Source organism: Mustelus asterias, chromosome 1 (assembly GCF_964213995.1).
Source record: "Mustelus asterias chromosome 1, sMusAst1.hap1.1, whole genome shotgun sequence".
Taxonomy (NCBI): Eukaryota; Metazoa; Chordata; class Chondrichthyes; order Carcharhiniformes; family Triakidae; genus Mustelus; species Mustelus asterias.
Window position 1 is genome coordinate 61,298,660 of NC_135801.1, and position 17,342 is coordinate 61,316,001.

At 45.5% G+C, this 17,342-nt stretch overlaps 1 protein-coding gene across 1 annotated transcript in view; it reads left to right on the forward strand.

Moving 5' to 3' along the window:
* The window catches only part of slc2a9l2 (solute carrier family 2 member 9, like 2), a 408,797-nt gene that overhangs the window by 317,221 nt on the left and 74,234 nt on the right, over nucleotides 1-17,342 (forward strand). The window contains exon 10 of the mRNA XM_078213118.1: nucleotides 12,749-12,850. Coding sequence (XP_078069244.1) covers nucleotides 12,749-12,850 — 102 coding nt within the window. The remainder of the gene's footprint in view (nucleotides 1-12,748; nucleotides 12,851-17,342) is intronic.

The following is a 17,342-nucleotide window of genomic DNA, read 5'->3' on the forward strand; positions in this document are numbered from 1 at the left end:
AGAGCATTCAGCCCATCGAGTGGAGGCCGGCTCCCCGTGGAGCCATCCAGTCAGTTCCTGAGGCAGTGCCACACTGTCGGAGAGTCAGTGCCGAGGGATTGCCTCAATCTTGGAGGATTAGCGCTGAGGGAACGCTGCAAAAATCTGTGAACTAAAAATAATTGGTCGTGAAGTTTAATAAGGCATGAAAAAAAAGCGCAGAGATATTAGAATCATCAAAAATTTATGGCACAAGAAGAGGCCACTTGGCCCAACCTGTCTGCGTTAAACAAAAATGAGCCACTCAGCCTAATCCACTTCTCAGCATTTGGGGCCCAATTCTCCCATCACGAAGCACTAATCTTTTGGCGCGTCGGGTTAGCTGATGCACGCGAGTCTCCCACCGCCAGAGAGCAGGCACGGTCGGCTCCACGCTGGAAACCAGCGGGAAGACCAGGTAAGTGATTTTAATCTATTTGTAATGTAATTTAAATGTCATTTTCGGGCCCGTGACTGAATTCTCTGAGACTGGTAGCATCTCCCACCCCGCCAGGAGTATTTCATTCTAGCGGGGCTTAGAGTAGACCCCACTTTCGGGGAACTAGCGGGAATCCCCGCTGGAGTGAAGGGGGGGCAATCAGGGCTCTGCAGGAGTTGGGCAGTGGGGGGATGGTGTCCCCTGGTCATGGGCACCTGGCAGTGCCAGCCCAAGGGGCAAAGTGACCATCCCCAGGGGGCACCTTGGCACTGTCCACCAGGATGGGCAGTGCCAAGGGGGCGGGCCTACTGTGGGTGGGGCTTAAGGATGATCAGTGGGGGTGGGGGTCCTGCTGCCACTCTGCATGGGGATCGGTCGGGGCTGGAGGGAGGCCAGCGATCAGAGTGGGCTGAGGGGGGTGGTCTGACGAGGTTGGGGGGGGCGGTCTGCCTCTCGGCGGGGGGGGGGGGCGAATCATCACTGCTGGCGGGGGGGTGCTAGAGATCAGGGCACTCTGGGATGGGGGGGTGGTCAGGGCTGGCCTGGGAATGCTTGTGGAGGCCACAATCGGACCATGGGGAGGCACTGGAGGGGCAGCATTGCGAGGGTCCCGGGTTGGCCAGCGCCTGAGCTGGCCAGCGATCGGGAAGGCAAAAGTTTGGGCCACTGCGCATGCCTAGAGTTCCGGAACTGTCAGACTCTGGCATGAATAGGGCCCGGCCCCCCGAGCTTTTAATGAAATTCACGATTGTGATCTCTGCATTGCACAGAGTGTGGGAGATTCGAGTCTGAACTCCCACTGAAAAAACAATTGTGAATTACACCATTTTTCCTGCAAATTCAGCACTTAGAATTTTTTCGGGAGAATCGCCCCCTTGGTCTGTAGCTCTGCAGGTTACAGCACTTCAGGTACATATCCAGACACCATTTAAATGAGTTGAGGGTTTCTGCCTCTACTATCTTTTCAGACAGTGAGTATCGGACCCCCACAACTGTTTGGGTGAAAAAATATTTCCCCTTTCTAGTCTTTCTACCAATCATTTTAAATCTATGCCCTCTCGTCACTGACTTCTTATAAATTAAATAAGACCTCCCCATCCAGTCTATCCAGTCCCCTCACAATTTTGTACATCTCAATGAAATCTCCCTTCAGCCTCCTCTGTTCCAAGGAGAACAGTCCCAGCCTATCCAATCTTTCTTCATAGCTGCAATTTTCCAGTCCTGGCAACATTCTTGTAAATCTCCTCTGTACCCTCTCTAATATAATTACATCCTTTCTGTAATGAGATGACCAGAACTGCACACAGTACTCAAGTTGTGTACTAACTAATGTTTTATAGCTTCCCTGCATATATTATTTGCCTTTGCTAATGAATGAAAGGATTCCATATGCCTTCTTAACCACCTTATCAACCTGTCCTGCTACCTTCAGGGAGCTGTGAACTCTCAGCTTTCATTTTCACCACCGCTCTCAGTATCCTCCCAGTTGCTGTGTATTCCTTTGCCTTGTTTGACCTTCCCAAATGCATCACCTCACAATTCCATTTGCCACTTTTCTGCCTACTTAACCAGTCCATTGATATCTTCTTGCAGTCTACAGCAATCCTCCTTACTATCAACCACACAGCCAATTGTTGTGTTGTCTGCAAACTTTTTGATCATCCACTCGACATTTCTTTCCAAATCATTAATATATACCATAAGATCTAGTACTGAGCCCTGCAGAACCTCACTGGAAACATCCTTTCAGTCACAAAAACATCCATCAATTACCCTTCCTGCCACTGAGCTAATTTAGTATCTAGCTTTGTACATTCCTCTGTATTTCATGGGCTTTTATTTTTTAACCAGTCTGCCAAATGGGACCTTGTCAAAAGCCTTGCTAATATCCATGTAGACCACATCAACTGCACTACCCTCATCAATCCTCCTTGTTACTTCCTCAAAAAGTTAGATTAAATTAATCAGACACAACCTTCTCTCAACAAATCTATCCTTGATAAATCCGTGCCTTCCGAAGTGACAGTTTATCCTGTCATAGAGTCATAGAGATTTACAGCATGGAAACAGGCCCTTTGGCCCAACTTGTCCATGCCGTCCCTTTTTTTTTAAACCCCTAAACTAATCCCAATTGTCCGCATTTGGCCCATATCCCTCTATACCCATCTTATCCACGTAACTAGCAAAATGCTTTTTAAAAGACAAAGTTGTACTCGCCTCTACTACTACCTCTGGCAGCTTGTTCCAGACACTCACTATCCTCTGTGTGAAAAAATTGCCCCTCTGGACACTTTTGTATCTCTCCCCTCTCACATTAAACCTATGCCCTCTAGTTGTAGTCTCCCCTACCTTTGGGAAAAGATATTGACTATCTAGCTGATCTGTGCCCCTCATTATTTTATAGACCTCTATAAGATCACCCCTCAGCCTCCTACGCTCCAGAGAAAAAAGTCCCAGTTTATCCAGCCTCTCCTTATAACTCAAACCATCAAGTCCCGGTAGCATCCTAGTAAATCTTTTCTGCACTCTTTCTAGTTTAATAATATCCTTTCTATAATAGGGTGACCAGAACTGCACACAGTATTCCAAGTGTGGCCATACCAATGTCTTGTACAACTTCAACAAGACGTCTCAACTCCTGTATTCAATGTTCTGACCGATGAAACCAAGCATGCCGAATGCCTTCTTCACCACTCTATCCACCTGTGACCCCACTTTCAAGGAGCTATGAACATGTACCCCTAGATCTCTTTGTTCTGTAACTCTCCCCAACGCCCTACCATTAACTAAGTAAGTCCTGCCCTGGTTCAATCTACCAAAATGCCTCACCTCGCATTTGTCTAAATTAAACTCAATCTGCCCTTCAGAATCGATTCCAATAATTTGCTCACCATTGAGGTCAGACTGACTGATCTGTAATTATTCAGTTTATGCCTTACTCCCTTTTTAAACAAACCTATGTTTATTTTTATTTCGGCTCATGGTTGCATGCACCTCAAGGACTTCATTAATCCCGACCGCAATGTCGGTGCAATGTTGACGGAGTTTAATCCTGATTGACAGTCTGTGGTTTCACTTCCTCTTTTGCAAACCACATCACAGTGGCTGGAGGATGATAGAAGTCCACTGAGCTGACAACTGGATCTTTTACGAGCACTGCACATTGAATTTGTTACAAATCAAAGGCTTCAAGTGCAATGAAGAGGGTTTTAATGATTTCAGCTGGCATGAGGCTTTGATTTGAAGCCTCAGCAACTTCACATCAAAGCTGTTTGCAAAGACTGGGGCTGACTGCACAGAGGTGCAGACTGTAAACCTCCCATGTGACATTGAGATCTCCTCTCTATCATCGGACTTCGAAGGGGTCTGCTCATACCTGCAGCTTCTGACAGGGAGAAAGGAAAGTCTCTGCTGCAGAATGGACAGGTGCTCTGTCAGAGAGTTGGTGCAAATTTGATGGGGCGATTGGCCTCTTCTGCACTGCAGGGATTCTATGAGGCTCGGAATACTGCGGTGAGTAACTCACCTCCTCACTCCCCAAAGTCTATCCACCATCTACAAGGCAGGAGTGTGATGGAATACTCCCCACTTGCTCCAACAACACTCAAGAAGCTCAACGCCATCCAGGACAAAGCAGCCCGCTGGATTGGACCACATCTACACACATCCACTCCCTCCACCACCGACGCTCAGTAGCAGCAGTGTGCACTATTTACAAGATGCACTGCAGCAACTCACCAAAGATCCTTAGACAGCACCTTCCAAACCCACAACCACTTCCATCTAGAAGGACAAGGGCAGCAGATACATGGGAACACCACCACCTGCAAGTTCCCCTCCAAGCCACTCACCATCCTGACTTGGAAATATATCGCTGTTCCTTCGCAGTCGCTGGGTCAAAATCTTGGAATTCCCTAACGGCATTGTGGGTCAACCCACAGAACATGAACTGCAACGATTCAAGAAGGCAGCTCACCAGCACCTCCCGATGAACAATAAATGTTGGCCAGCCAGCGATGCCCATGTCCCAGGAATGAACTTTTAAAAATCTAATCGGTCTCGCTTTCGCTGATCCTAGTACGAGACGGGAATATATTGCTGCTGTTCTGTTTGATCATTTGGGAGCAGCAGGCAATTCTTTGGCAAACGACACCTCCCGACTGGCACCAGTCACTTTTTCATCTCCAGATCTCCAGTGGGTGCAAAGTATTTGTGCCTGCCCTTTGCTCTCTTGGGAAGCTGTGCTGCCAGATCTCAGGACAGTGTGTTTCTGGATCCCTTCTCATTTCTACCTCGGCAACGTCTGGACTCCTGTTCTTGTGTTGTGGACCTCAGGGAAATTCAAGGCTGACATTTTTTACAATTCTTTCGTAATGTAGTGAACAGTATTTGGAACAATTACAAATCAAAAATATCCCAAAAGACAGCCTATTGAAGGCTTGGGTAGTAGGCACAAACAGAGTTTAGCTTAAATTTGTTTAACATTTAATCATAGAATTATAGAGTCCCTACAGTGCAGAAGCAGGCCATTTGGTCCATTGGGCCTGCACCGACCACAATCCCACCCAGGTCCTATCCCACATATTTACCCTGATAGTCCTCCTGACACTAAGGGGCAATTTAGTATGGCCACCAACTAACCTGCACATCTTTGGACTGTGGGAGGAAACCGGAGCACCCGGAGGAAACCCACGCAGAGGAAGACTGTGCAAACTCCACACAGACAGTGACCTGAAGCTGGAATTGAACTCGGGTCCCTGGCTTGTGAGGCAGCATTTTAACCACTGTGGCGCCCTTATGGGCAGGTAATAAAAATAAAACAAGAAGGATTTGATTGTAAAGATGTGAGAAAATTTACCAAAAATGTAAAATAACAATGTAAAGGCTCTCAATGTGCACATTCGTAGAAAGATTTACATTCGGGAGCATGGCTGCTGGAAGATAATGTAAGCGTGCACCAAGTGGAGCGTGAAGGAATGGCACTGATTCTAGTTCATTACTTTGCCTCAGTTTTCACCGAGAAGATAAGCATTGGAATTTTAGAGCCACCAAAAGTCATTGAGGCTATTGAAAAAGATGCTCAAACTTGAGTTGATAGATCACTGGAACCAAAGAGTTTACCTGCAATGATTTCAAGAGAAGCCAGGAAAAAAGTAACAGGTTCACAATCTTGAACTGTCCAAAATGTTATAGGAGGGAAGATCCTGCCGGAAGTCCGGAGGATGGGAAATGTGACACCTTCCCTCAAAAAACTGATTGGGTTAAGTTGGGCAATTATAGGACAGTCAAGTTGGGCAATTATTAGCAAGTTAGTTAGACTGCAGCAGCCAGTAAACTATTAGAATCTATAAAACAGTATGAAACTATCGATACTTGGGGAAAACTGAGGTAATCAAAGTACAGAAATGTTGGAGTCCAGTGGCCATTATTGACTTTTCACTGCTTTATCTTTACACTTACACAACAAATTAATTAATATTTATATTCAAAACCAGTTCTGTCTCCATGTAATTTTATATACTAACAATACCGTGGCATTTAGCTCACAAGGAAAATGGTGAAAGATTGTTTCCGTTAGTGAACGTGACAATAACACGAACACAAACTGAAGATAATCACAAAAAGGATTAAGCGGATGATTAAAAATTGGAATTGCCTGATTTTGTGCTGTGCCATTCTATAATTTTCTAATTAGTATTGTTCAGATATTGGCAGCAACCCATTTATGTGCTCCACCACCAGCACTCGAATAGTGACATTTCCAGTCTTTGGTTTCTAAGTCGGCCTCTTCACAGTGACACAAGTTACTAGGGGCGATTCTCCCATTCTGACTCGTTAATTTTTTGGTGGGTTGGGTTGGGAGATGCGCATGTGCGCTGATTCACGGGATTCGCCCATGCACCACGCTGGAATCCAGTGGGAAGACCGGGTTAGTGATTTTAATCTATTTTTCATGTAATTTAAATGTTATTATCGGGACCAGGACTGAATTCTCCAGGACCAATTGCATCCCCCACCTCACCAGGAGTATTTCACTCCGGCGGGGTTTGGAGTAGCTGCCCACTTTTTGGGAACTAACGGGGGACCCCGCTGAAGTGAAGGGGGGGATGCAATCAGGCCCTCCCCAGGGGTTGGGCGGTGGGAGGGTGGTGCCCCGTGGGCATGGGCACCCTGGCAGTGCCCAAGAGGCAAAGTGCCCAGGCCCAGAGGGCACCTTGGCATTGCCCACCGGGCACTGGCAGTGCCAAGGGGGCAGGGCCTGGGGCAGTGCCAAGTGGCGGGACCTAGGGGCGGGCCCAAGTGGGGGTGAGGCCTAGGGGGAGATTGATGGGGGTGGGAGTCCCGCTGCCACGCTGCTTGGGGATCGGTCAGGACTTGAGGTGGGCCAGCGATTGAGGCAGGCTGGGGGAGTGATCTGCCGGGGGGGCGGTCTGTCTCCTGTGGGGGTGTGAGGGGGGGGGGGGGGCGGGGGAGTCTACCAGGGTGGGAGAGTGGGAGGTATCGTCACTGTTGGTGGGGGGGTACTGGAGATCAGTGCGCTTTGGGATGGGGGCTAACCTGGGAATGCTTGTGGGGGCTGCGATCAGTCCATTGGGGGGCGGGGAGGGACTGGGGGGGCAGCACTGCAGGGATCCTGGGCTGGCCAGTGATTGGGCTGGCCAACAAACTGCAGGCTGGTGGTTCGGGGCCACTGCGCATGCGCAGAATTCCAGAACTGTCGGACCCTGGCACAAATAGGCCCCGCCCCCCCATGCGTTTAATGTTCCTGATTGTGACCTCTGCATTGCACAGAGTGTGGGAGATTCGAGTCTGAACTCCCACTGAAAAAACAGTCGTGAATTACACAATTTTTCCCGCCAATTCGGCACTTGGAATTTTTTGAGAGAATCGCCCCCACTGTGTTTTTCTTTTGGCCTGCATGCATTTATTCTGTTCAGTTGCTGTTCCAAAAGCTACTGGCTAGGTGACAGGTATGGGTTTAGTCGTGCAATTGCATAATACAGAATATTAGCATTTTAATAGATACCATAACAAGCTGGAAATAAAGCTTTTTATTCCAATTAGTCACCATCGAAAACTTCTTCCATAATTGCCATTGGGTAAGTCACTTGCTTATAGGCAGGGGTATTTGCCGCAACATGGTAACATCGACAACTGAGCCAATTGGAATGTTTCAGTTGTGACTGAACAAAGCCAGAATCCCAGGTTCACAAAGACAGAATGGACCTCATGATGCCTCATGAAGCAACATCAAGGAACAAGACCTTTATCATGGGGAGGCGATGACCTAGTGGTATTAGACTATTAATCTAGAAACTCAGTTTTGGGGACTCGGGTTCGAATCTTGCCACGGCAGATGGTGGAATTTGAATTCAATAAAAAATAATATCTGGAATTAGGAATCTACTGATGACTATGAAACCATTGTTGATTGTTGGAAAAACCCATCTGGTTCACCAATGTCCTTTAGGGAAGGAAATCTGCCGTCCTTACCTGGTCTGTTCTACATGTGACTCCAGAGCCACAGCAATGTGGTTGACTCTCAACAGTCCTCAAGGGCAACTAGGGATGGGCAATAAATGCTGGCCAGCCAGCGACACCCATGTCCCACAAAAGAATAAAAAAAACTTCCTCCTCCTTTTCGAACTAAAGTATGTCTTAGCCAATAAAGGGAGAAGTGTGAAGAGGTTATTAATAAACCAAAAATAATCCTCTATAACAAAAGCAACTGGCATGATTTCAAGAACCTGTGTTTTATTAATGTCTAAAACAAAGCAAGCTTAATCAGAGAAGACCCCATGCAGATTAGAACTTGACATCAGATAGGGTGCAAGTACACCAACTATTTAACTTAAAAACAACTGTTAAATGAGAAGACACTTTCACTATAATTTTGCACAGCAACATTTACAATTTGACTTTTTCTATCTCTGAAAAGCTGTCTCACAATGTGCAAAATGTAATTCGATCCCTTTATATTGGTCCAAATCATTTTTGTCAACTCTTCATAATAATTTATGGTGATAGATGTATATTTTCAATTATATACACAGGTTATTAAACAAGTTACCTGGCATGCAAAATGTCTTGTTATTGCTAAGAGAGAAATATTGCATCGTTTGGTTATACATAATGCAAGTTGCTGAAAACAGAAGCATGCTGGCAAAACTCCTCATCTTGCACTTAACTAGTAATCCAGAGACCCAGGCCAAGATCTGGGGACCCGGGTTCAAATCCCAGCATGGCAGATGGCGAAATTTAAATTGAATAAAATTCTGGAATTAGGAGTTGAATGGTGACGATGAAACCATTGTTGATTGTTGTAAAAACCCATGTGGTTTACTAATGTCCTTTAGAGAAGGAAATCTGCCGTCCTCACCCGGTCTGGCCTACATGAGACTCCAGACCCACAGCAATGTGGTTGACTCTCAAATGCTCCTAAATGGAGGGCAGTTAGGGATGGGCAATAAATGCTGGCCCAACCGGAAGACAAAAGGATTCGGAAATGAAGCCACCCAGTTGAAGGAGTTGTGCCAGAGAGAACTAGACAAAGCAGCAATTCAGGCAGAGAAGGAAACTGAGATTAGACACCAAAACAAGATTGGTGAAATGGTCACAATATTAGAACTAATCTGATACCATGGTCAATGGAAAAGATGCCAAAGAGCAAAACTAGAAAGAGAAGGAACTTTATCACACAACCTAAATACCAGAAACAGCGTATCACAACCATTTCCTTCACAGGTGACAGATTGGGTTTGTGAAGAATCTACCAAGACATAAGACAGTGTTGTATTGTGATGATGGTACCTGCAGGCATTGTAGAGTCAGGTACTTGACAGAAAATGCATCAACAGAGGATTGGAGAGTGACACCGTCCGCAGAATAAAGTATGTAGTGTGTGATCAGAGCACAGACTAGGACAGAACTCGGAAAGCAGCAAGCCTGTTCGGAAGAATTCCATGCAATACTATATTTGGAACTTTGATTAGTGAAAGCCTCAAGATTTCATCACTGAACAATCACTACATTGATTTACAAATGTCTACTAGTGTGTATAATGTTTATTTGGAATGTGGGTTTGAGTGAATCGATTTCGAAGATTGTACAAAAAAATGAAAGGGGGAGAATGTTGTGATGGTGGTGTCTGTCTCTTTAAGACAGTAGAGCAGAAGAGGGTCACCTGACTTGAGGGACCAATGGGAACTGAGGGTGAAGAGGGTCACTTGACTTGAGAGACCAATGGAAACTGAGTGAGCGATCACTAGCAGGTGGAGTCCTCTCTTGGGCAGAATACATCTGGGAGCCATGTAGTAAGCATGTAAGCAATGGAGAAGCTGCAGCTCCAAGGAACACAAGGGCTACAAACCCCTTTACATAGGTTGTCTTTATTAATAAATACCTTCTTGTTGCTAACAAAATTTGAAATCTCTTGATGATGCCAGAATGCCTCTATATAACAGTATTAATATGGGCCATGGTGAGTTTCCTGCCATTGAAATGTAGCAAGCCATTTAAATTGCCATTAATCTGGCGGGACTGTAATATTCCACCAAGTAGGCAGGGGGTGGGGGGGAGGGAGGGTTGGGAGGTGGTGTTTGGGATCTAAAATCCTGGCCACAAAGTGCATTTCCGCTCGTGTACCATCCACCACAAGAGCACTCTTGGAAAACCTGAAGTGCCATCAAACTTTTGCTGTTTGCTAGCTATGTCTCTGCAATTTTAGAGAATGAATGAACCTGTCAGCGCTGAGGAATGCTGCATCTGTCAACTCTTCAGGGCAGATGGACAAGATGTCTTGACCAATATCGTAGGAATCTTTGGTTAGCTTTCCTTATAGTTGAAGGAAGAGACTGAAATGCTATGACTGATAACACCATAGAAAGAGCAATGAGAGTTATGGAGATACCCTCTGCATTATTGGTGCTGAGTCACCTGTTAACAACAACAACACTTACTTATGTAGTGCCTTTAATGTAATAAAATTCCCCAAGGTACTTTACAGCAAGCAACTCTGTAAATCTGTCCTACATAAGAAACAGGAGCAGAAGCTGGCCTTTTGGCCCCTTGAGCCTGCTCCATCTTTCAATAAAATTATGTTTAATCTGATTGTGGTCTTAACTCCACTTTCCTGCCTGTAACCCATCACCTTAATCCTTAACTCCCTTGAAGATCAAAATCCTGTTGCCTTTGTCCCATATCTCTTAATATGTTCATTAATGTCCTGACATCAATTGTTGCTTGCAGAAGAGAATTCCAAACGTCTACCACCCTATGTGTGTAGAAATGTTTCTTAATTCCAATCCTGAAAGATCTCTCTCTCAGTTTTAGACTAGGCTCTCCGCGATCTTAGACTCCCAAACCAGGGGTAATCATAGACCATAGAATCCTTCAGTACAGAAGGAGGCCATTTGGCCCATCAAGTCTGCACCAACCTCAATCCCACCCAGGTCCTACCCCCACAACCCCATGCATTTACCTAACTAGTTCCCCAGACACTCGGAGGCAATTTAGCATGGCCAATCCACCTAACCCGCACATCTTTGAACTGTAGGAGGAAACCATGTAGACACGGGGAGAACATGCAAACTCCACACAGACACAGACCTAAGCTGGGAATCAAACCTGGGTCCCTGGCACTGAGGCAGCAGGGCTAACCACTGTGCCACCATTCCGCCCCTTAGTAATAGTTTTCCTATAATGTTCCCCATATTATGCAAAAATAATAGCATACACTTCGTTATATTAATGACTTTCACATTCATTTTTCATCACCATCATTTAGTATTCCGCTGCAAAACATAACCAGGATAATTTCAGGATCCCACACTTGTGTCAGAGATGTACGACACTCAAAGGAAGTATAGGTCATGGATAACTCTCCACTGTAGAATCTGTGACAACAGCAGCGAGAAGTTACGTTCTGGAATTGCAACAATATGCACAATGGTGCCTCTCAGCTCTTCATGTGCCACCTTCTTCTCTGAGAAATACCAAGTAAAAATGGATGAATCATTAGCAAAGATTGTTTCCACTGTTATACCTTTGAGTAAATGAAAGTAAGCATAAAGGAGTAATTGCTCGAAGTCAGTTTGATTGTCCAAGAAAACAAGATGGTTTGCTGATTTAAGTTGAAACTGTAGCTCATATTTCCAGCATTCAGTTTTTCTTTTTATTTCTAAATAACTGAGGAAAGCTGTCAGGTTGCTCTACATAGAGAACTGGAAGCCTCCAGAATTCTGGAACATGATGGCAGCTTGTACTGAACTTTTTTAGTTGAAAGCTTTTCCCTTCTACAAGCTGTAAGGCAACGCATTACTGTGGGAAATATGTTACTTCTTTATATATTACTCTCCTCACTATTTGAGTTGATGCTGTTTCATGGTGTTAACACTGAAACAGGCCATTCAGCCCTACTAGTCCATGCTCCTCCTCCCTCCTCAGTGCGTCACAGCCAATCAACAGACCCTTCTATTCATTTTCCTTCATGCACATTTTGGCACGGTGGCACAGTGGTTAGCACTGGTGCCTCATAGCGCCAGAGATCCAGGTTCAATTCGGGCCTTGGGTCACTGTGTGGAGTTTGCACTTTCTCCCCGTGTCTGCATGGGTTTCCTTCGGGTTCTCCGGTTTCCTCCCACACTCCAAAGATGTGCGGGTTAGGTTGATTGGCCATTCTATATTTACCCAGTGTCAGGGGGATTAGAAGGGTAAATGAGGGTTATGGGACTAGGGCCTGGGTGGGATTGTGGTCGGTACAGACTTGATGGGCCAAATGGCCTCCTTCTGTATTGTAGGGATTCTATGATACCTCGTTTCCCCTTCTTGGCATTTATACTAACTGCCTCAGACCACCATGTGGCAGTAAGTTCCACATTCTATCTACTCTCTGGATAAAGAGATTTCTTCTGAGTTCTTTATTGGATTTAGTGGTGATTATTCTACATTCATGACCTCTAATATGAACTTGTTTATTTTAAATGCAGCAGTGCCTGAACTGAAAGAACATACACAGGAATGTTGTACATTTGTCAGCTAAGATCAGAAAACCACAATTTCTATTTTATAATTGCAACAATATGTTTCTTCCTAATTTAACTTGTGGCAATGATATATGAGGCGGGGGCACACGAGCATTGCTTCTCTGGAACTAATATATTCTAACTGTGACTTGCTTTTCTCAAGATCTGAATATTAATCCGTGAAAAGATTCGAAGCTATTTTTGTCACATAGCCATGGTATTTAAGAAACAACCAAAGTTGAAGCTTTATTTTTCTTTTCTTTTCCAGTGCGTGACCATTGAGCGGCTTGGTCGACGGTCCCTCCTCATTAGTGGATTTGGCTTCATGGCTTTGTTCTTTGGGGTACTCACAATCTCACTTCATCTACAGGTATATCAATTCAAATATCACCCTTATCAAATCTTGCTTGTTTCCATAACTCTCTTGTTGGATCCTCTCATGCATGTAATGTTGCTCTCCTTTATTCTGAAGGCAATTATTTCACTGTTTCTCTTCCTGATCTCATGTTTTAGAAGATTTAGATTGCATAAACTCAAACCCCAGTGAAGGGTATCTCAGTGCAATATCTTAAAAGCCAAAGTTACAAATCAAACATGTTTAAAAGGTGAAAATGTCACTTGTGATTGCGCATTGGCCAGTTTGCAAACATATCTGGGTTTTTTTAAGTTTACTATCGTCACAAGTAGGCTTCCATTAACACTGCAATGAAGTTACTGTGAAAATTCCCTAGTCGCCACACTCCAGCACCTGTTCGGGTACACTGAGGGAGAATTTAGCATGGCCAATCCACTAACCAGCACGTCTTTCGGACTGTGAGAGGAAACTGGAGCACCCGGGAGAACAACCACGCAGACAACATGCAGACTCCGCACAGCTAGTGACCCAAGCCAGGAATTGAACCCGGGTCCCTGGCACTGTGAGACAGCAGTGCTAACCACTGTGCCACCAACCAGGCTGAGGTTAAAAATTGAATCTTGTTGCATCTAAAGCCAAGTTCTGTTGTGTTTCCTGGTCAACTCTGTTCAGCAGAGGTGTGTTAAACCATGGCCCAGTTTCTAGCACTCCCGGTGGGTGGAAGTCCCACTCCAGGACCTGAGCACGAACGTTCAGGCTGACACTCTAGTGCAGTGCTGAAGTGTTGCAGGTGCTATGTTTCAAATGAGATTTTAAACTGAGACCCTGTCTGCACTCTCGGGTTTCATGGCACTATTTTGAGTTGCAGGAGAGTTATACCTAGTGCCCCGGCCAATATTTATACCTCAAATGAACATCACAAAAACAAATCATCTGCTCATTGTCACACTGTGGGAGCTACATACACAAATTAGCTGCTTTGTTTCCTAAATTACAACAAATACTACACTTCAAAAGGGCTTCATTGGCTGTAAAAGACTTTGGGACACCCTGAAAGGCCCTGTCTAAATGCAAGGATTTTCTTTCTTTGATCCCTTTTGAACTTCCCGATTCACATTACCATTGAATGGTATATAGATCTTTGCGTTTCCTTTCTTCTTACAGAATATTAAGCCCAGGTGGTGATTAATTCTAAGTTGGCATATTGGCTCACACATACACACCATCACCAGCAAAATGGTTGGTCATGCCTCACAAACAGAATGGGTAACACAATGTGAGGAACACTTCACATGATGTGAGGAACACTTCACATGTGAACAGGAGCAGATGTTGGAGGCAGAGGCAGCTGTGGAGCGATCCATCAGAGGCCTGAGGACACCTCCAGCTGTGCTCACCTCGAGAGAGATGCTGAGCCTCGGGCTCATATACTAAGCAGGTACCTGTGGAACTGCAAAGGGAAATGTATGGGCATCTGTCCAAATTTCCAGAGGGCGAGTGGTCCATTGAGATGAAGCTGGAGGAACCGATCAGTGCCATACATAGTGCAGTTATATCTCAGGCTTTTGAATGCATGGCCACCTCCATTTAAAGTGTGGCCAACCTCATGGAAAGTCATTTGCAACAGGCCAATGTGGGGATGCAGGCACACAGCAGAGGCCTCCATATGATAGTGATAGCCCTGTGAATCATTAATCACAGTAAGAAGTCTCACAACACCAGGTTAAAGTCCAACAGGTTTATTTGGTAGCAAACACCATAAGCTTTCGGAGCGCTGCTCCTTCGTCAGATGGAGTGGAAATGTGCTCTCAAACAGTGCACAGAGACACAGAAATCAAGTTACAGAATATTAATTAGAATGCGAATCCCTACAACCAGCCAGGTCTTAAAGGTACAGACAATGTGGGTGGAGGGAGCATTAAACACAGGTTAAAGAGATGTGTATTGTCTCCAGACAGAACAGCTATTCAATCATTAATCATGCAGTTGACTTGCTGGTTGAACACTGCATTGAAATGCACCCAGATGTTCTCCCACTCTTAGAATCATAAAATCCTACAGTGCAGAAGGAGGCCATTTGGCCCATTGAGTCTGCACTGATCACAGTCCCACCTATCCCCATAACCCCTGCATTTACCCTAGCTAGTCCCCCTGGTACTAAGGGAGCAATTTAGCATGGCCAAACTGCCTAACCCACACATCTTTGGACTGAGGGGGGAAACCGGAGCACCCGGAGGAAACCAGACACGGGGAGAATGTGCAAACTCCACATAGACAGTGACCCAAGCAGGGAATCAAACCCAGGTCCCTGCCGCTGTGAGGCAGCAGTGTTAACTACTGCGCCACTGTGACGACCCTCTTGGCTAGCAGGGAATTACGGGTGGCCCTCGAGAGGGCATCGGGAGACAGGGATGAGGGCAATGGGGGCTCTCCTCGAGGCATCTACACCCCAGTTCAAAGATCATGAACTCAGCCTCACTGACAGGGCCACAGACACTGTGTCCTACCCCCATGACTGAAGCTGTCCCTGCACTGGTGCAGGTGTCTTCAACAGGGTCTCCACAGGCTCCACAACTGAGAGGACACCTGCCATGGGCATCTCATCAGAACTTGAAAATGAGCAGGCTGTCCAAAAGCTCAGAGTAACACAAAATAAAATCAAGAAAAAGAGGACACAAAAATAGTCACATAAGGAAGCATTTGGATGTCTATTCCAATGTGCGTATTGCTTAGAAAACATCTGTTGAAAGACAGTTACATTGCTGTTCCCTGCTAAGTGTCATGGTGCTGCTTATCTCCCAGCCCACATTGGCCATGGGGAGGTGAAAGCAGGGGAATGGCAGCAGATTGTCCAGCTGGCAATGCAAGGTGGAAAATGAGATGGTCAGTCACCTACATGCAGTGGTTAGATTTGTTTGTTGGATGTTTAAAGTTTATTTATTAGTGTCACAAGTAGGCTCACATGAAGTTACTGTGAAAATCCCCGACTTGCCACACTCCGGTGCCTGTTCGGGTACAGCGCGGGAGAATTTAGCATGGCCAATGCACCTAACCAGTGCATCTTTCAGACTGTCAGGGGAAACCAGAGCACCCAGAGGAAACCTATGCAGACACGGGGTGAACATGCAGACTCCACACAGACAGTGACCCAAGTGGGAATCAAACCCGGGTCCCTGGCGCAGTGAGACAGCGGTGCAAACCACTGTGGGGGTGTTGGGAATGGTTGTTCTGGGATCTGAATGGCACGACTGCAGTGCTACAGATATTGCCCTCTGTTGAAGTGTATGAAAGAGGGTGTAATGGGCTTCTCTGGGATGCAGGATGTCTGTGGCAGGAAACATAATAGGATGTCCAGATGGTTATCCTGGATAAGTGCTCCACCTCGGAGGGCGAGGAAGAAGCCAGGTGCTCCTCACCTTCCTTTGGTACTTGTTCCAATCCTGTTTGAACAGCGTGCAGCACCAGACGGTGAAGGAGGATCCTCATTGACTCATCAAGAAGGACATCCCCCTATTGGACAAGACACAAGAATCATGTTTTCAGCAAGGTTTTAAGCTGGTATCCTTAGCTTCCTGGGACCCATCCAGTGAGGCGATGGAGAAGTGTGAAGAGCTGAGGTAACCTAGACTGCTGAAGGATAAAAACTCCCTGGAAACTTTGCAAACACCTGCAAAACCCGTTTGCGGTGGTCAAATACCAGCTGCACATTGAAGGAGCGGAACCCCTTCTGATTCACAAAGACAACTGTGTTGTTAAAATGGATCCTCCATCAACACATGGGTGCACTCAGTTATACCTTGATACCTTGGACCGATCCAGGTCTTATCGAGGGGGTAAAGACTTCAGCTCTCAGGACTTGATTGAACGACATCCACCTTGAACTTAATGTACGCTGATAGCTACCCAAACAAATGTACACCGATACGCACCAGAACAAATGTATACTGAGACCCAGCCAAATAAATGTACACTGATACTCACCCAAATAAATGTACACTGATACGCACCCAAATAAATGTACACTGATACGCACCCAAACAAATGTACACTGATACGCACTCAAATAAATGTACACTGATACTCAGCCAAATAAATGTACACTGATACGCACCCAAATAAATGTACACTGATACGCACTCAAATAAATGTACACTGATACGCACTCAAACAAATGTACACTGATACGCACCCAAACAAATGTACACTGATACGCACCCAAATAAATGTACACTGATACTCAGCCAAATAAATGTACACTGATACGCACCCAAATAAGTGTACACTGATACGCACTCAAATAAATGTACACTGATACTCAGCCAAATAAATGTACACTGATACGCACCCAAACAAATGTACACTGATACGCACCCAAACAAATGTACACTGATACGCACCCAAACAAATGTACACTGATATGCACCCAAACAAATGTACATTGATACGCACTCAAATAAATGTACACTGATACTCAGCCAAATAAATGTACACTGATACGCACCCAAAC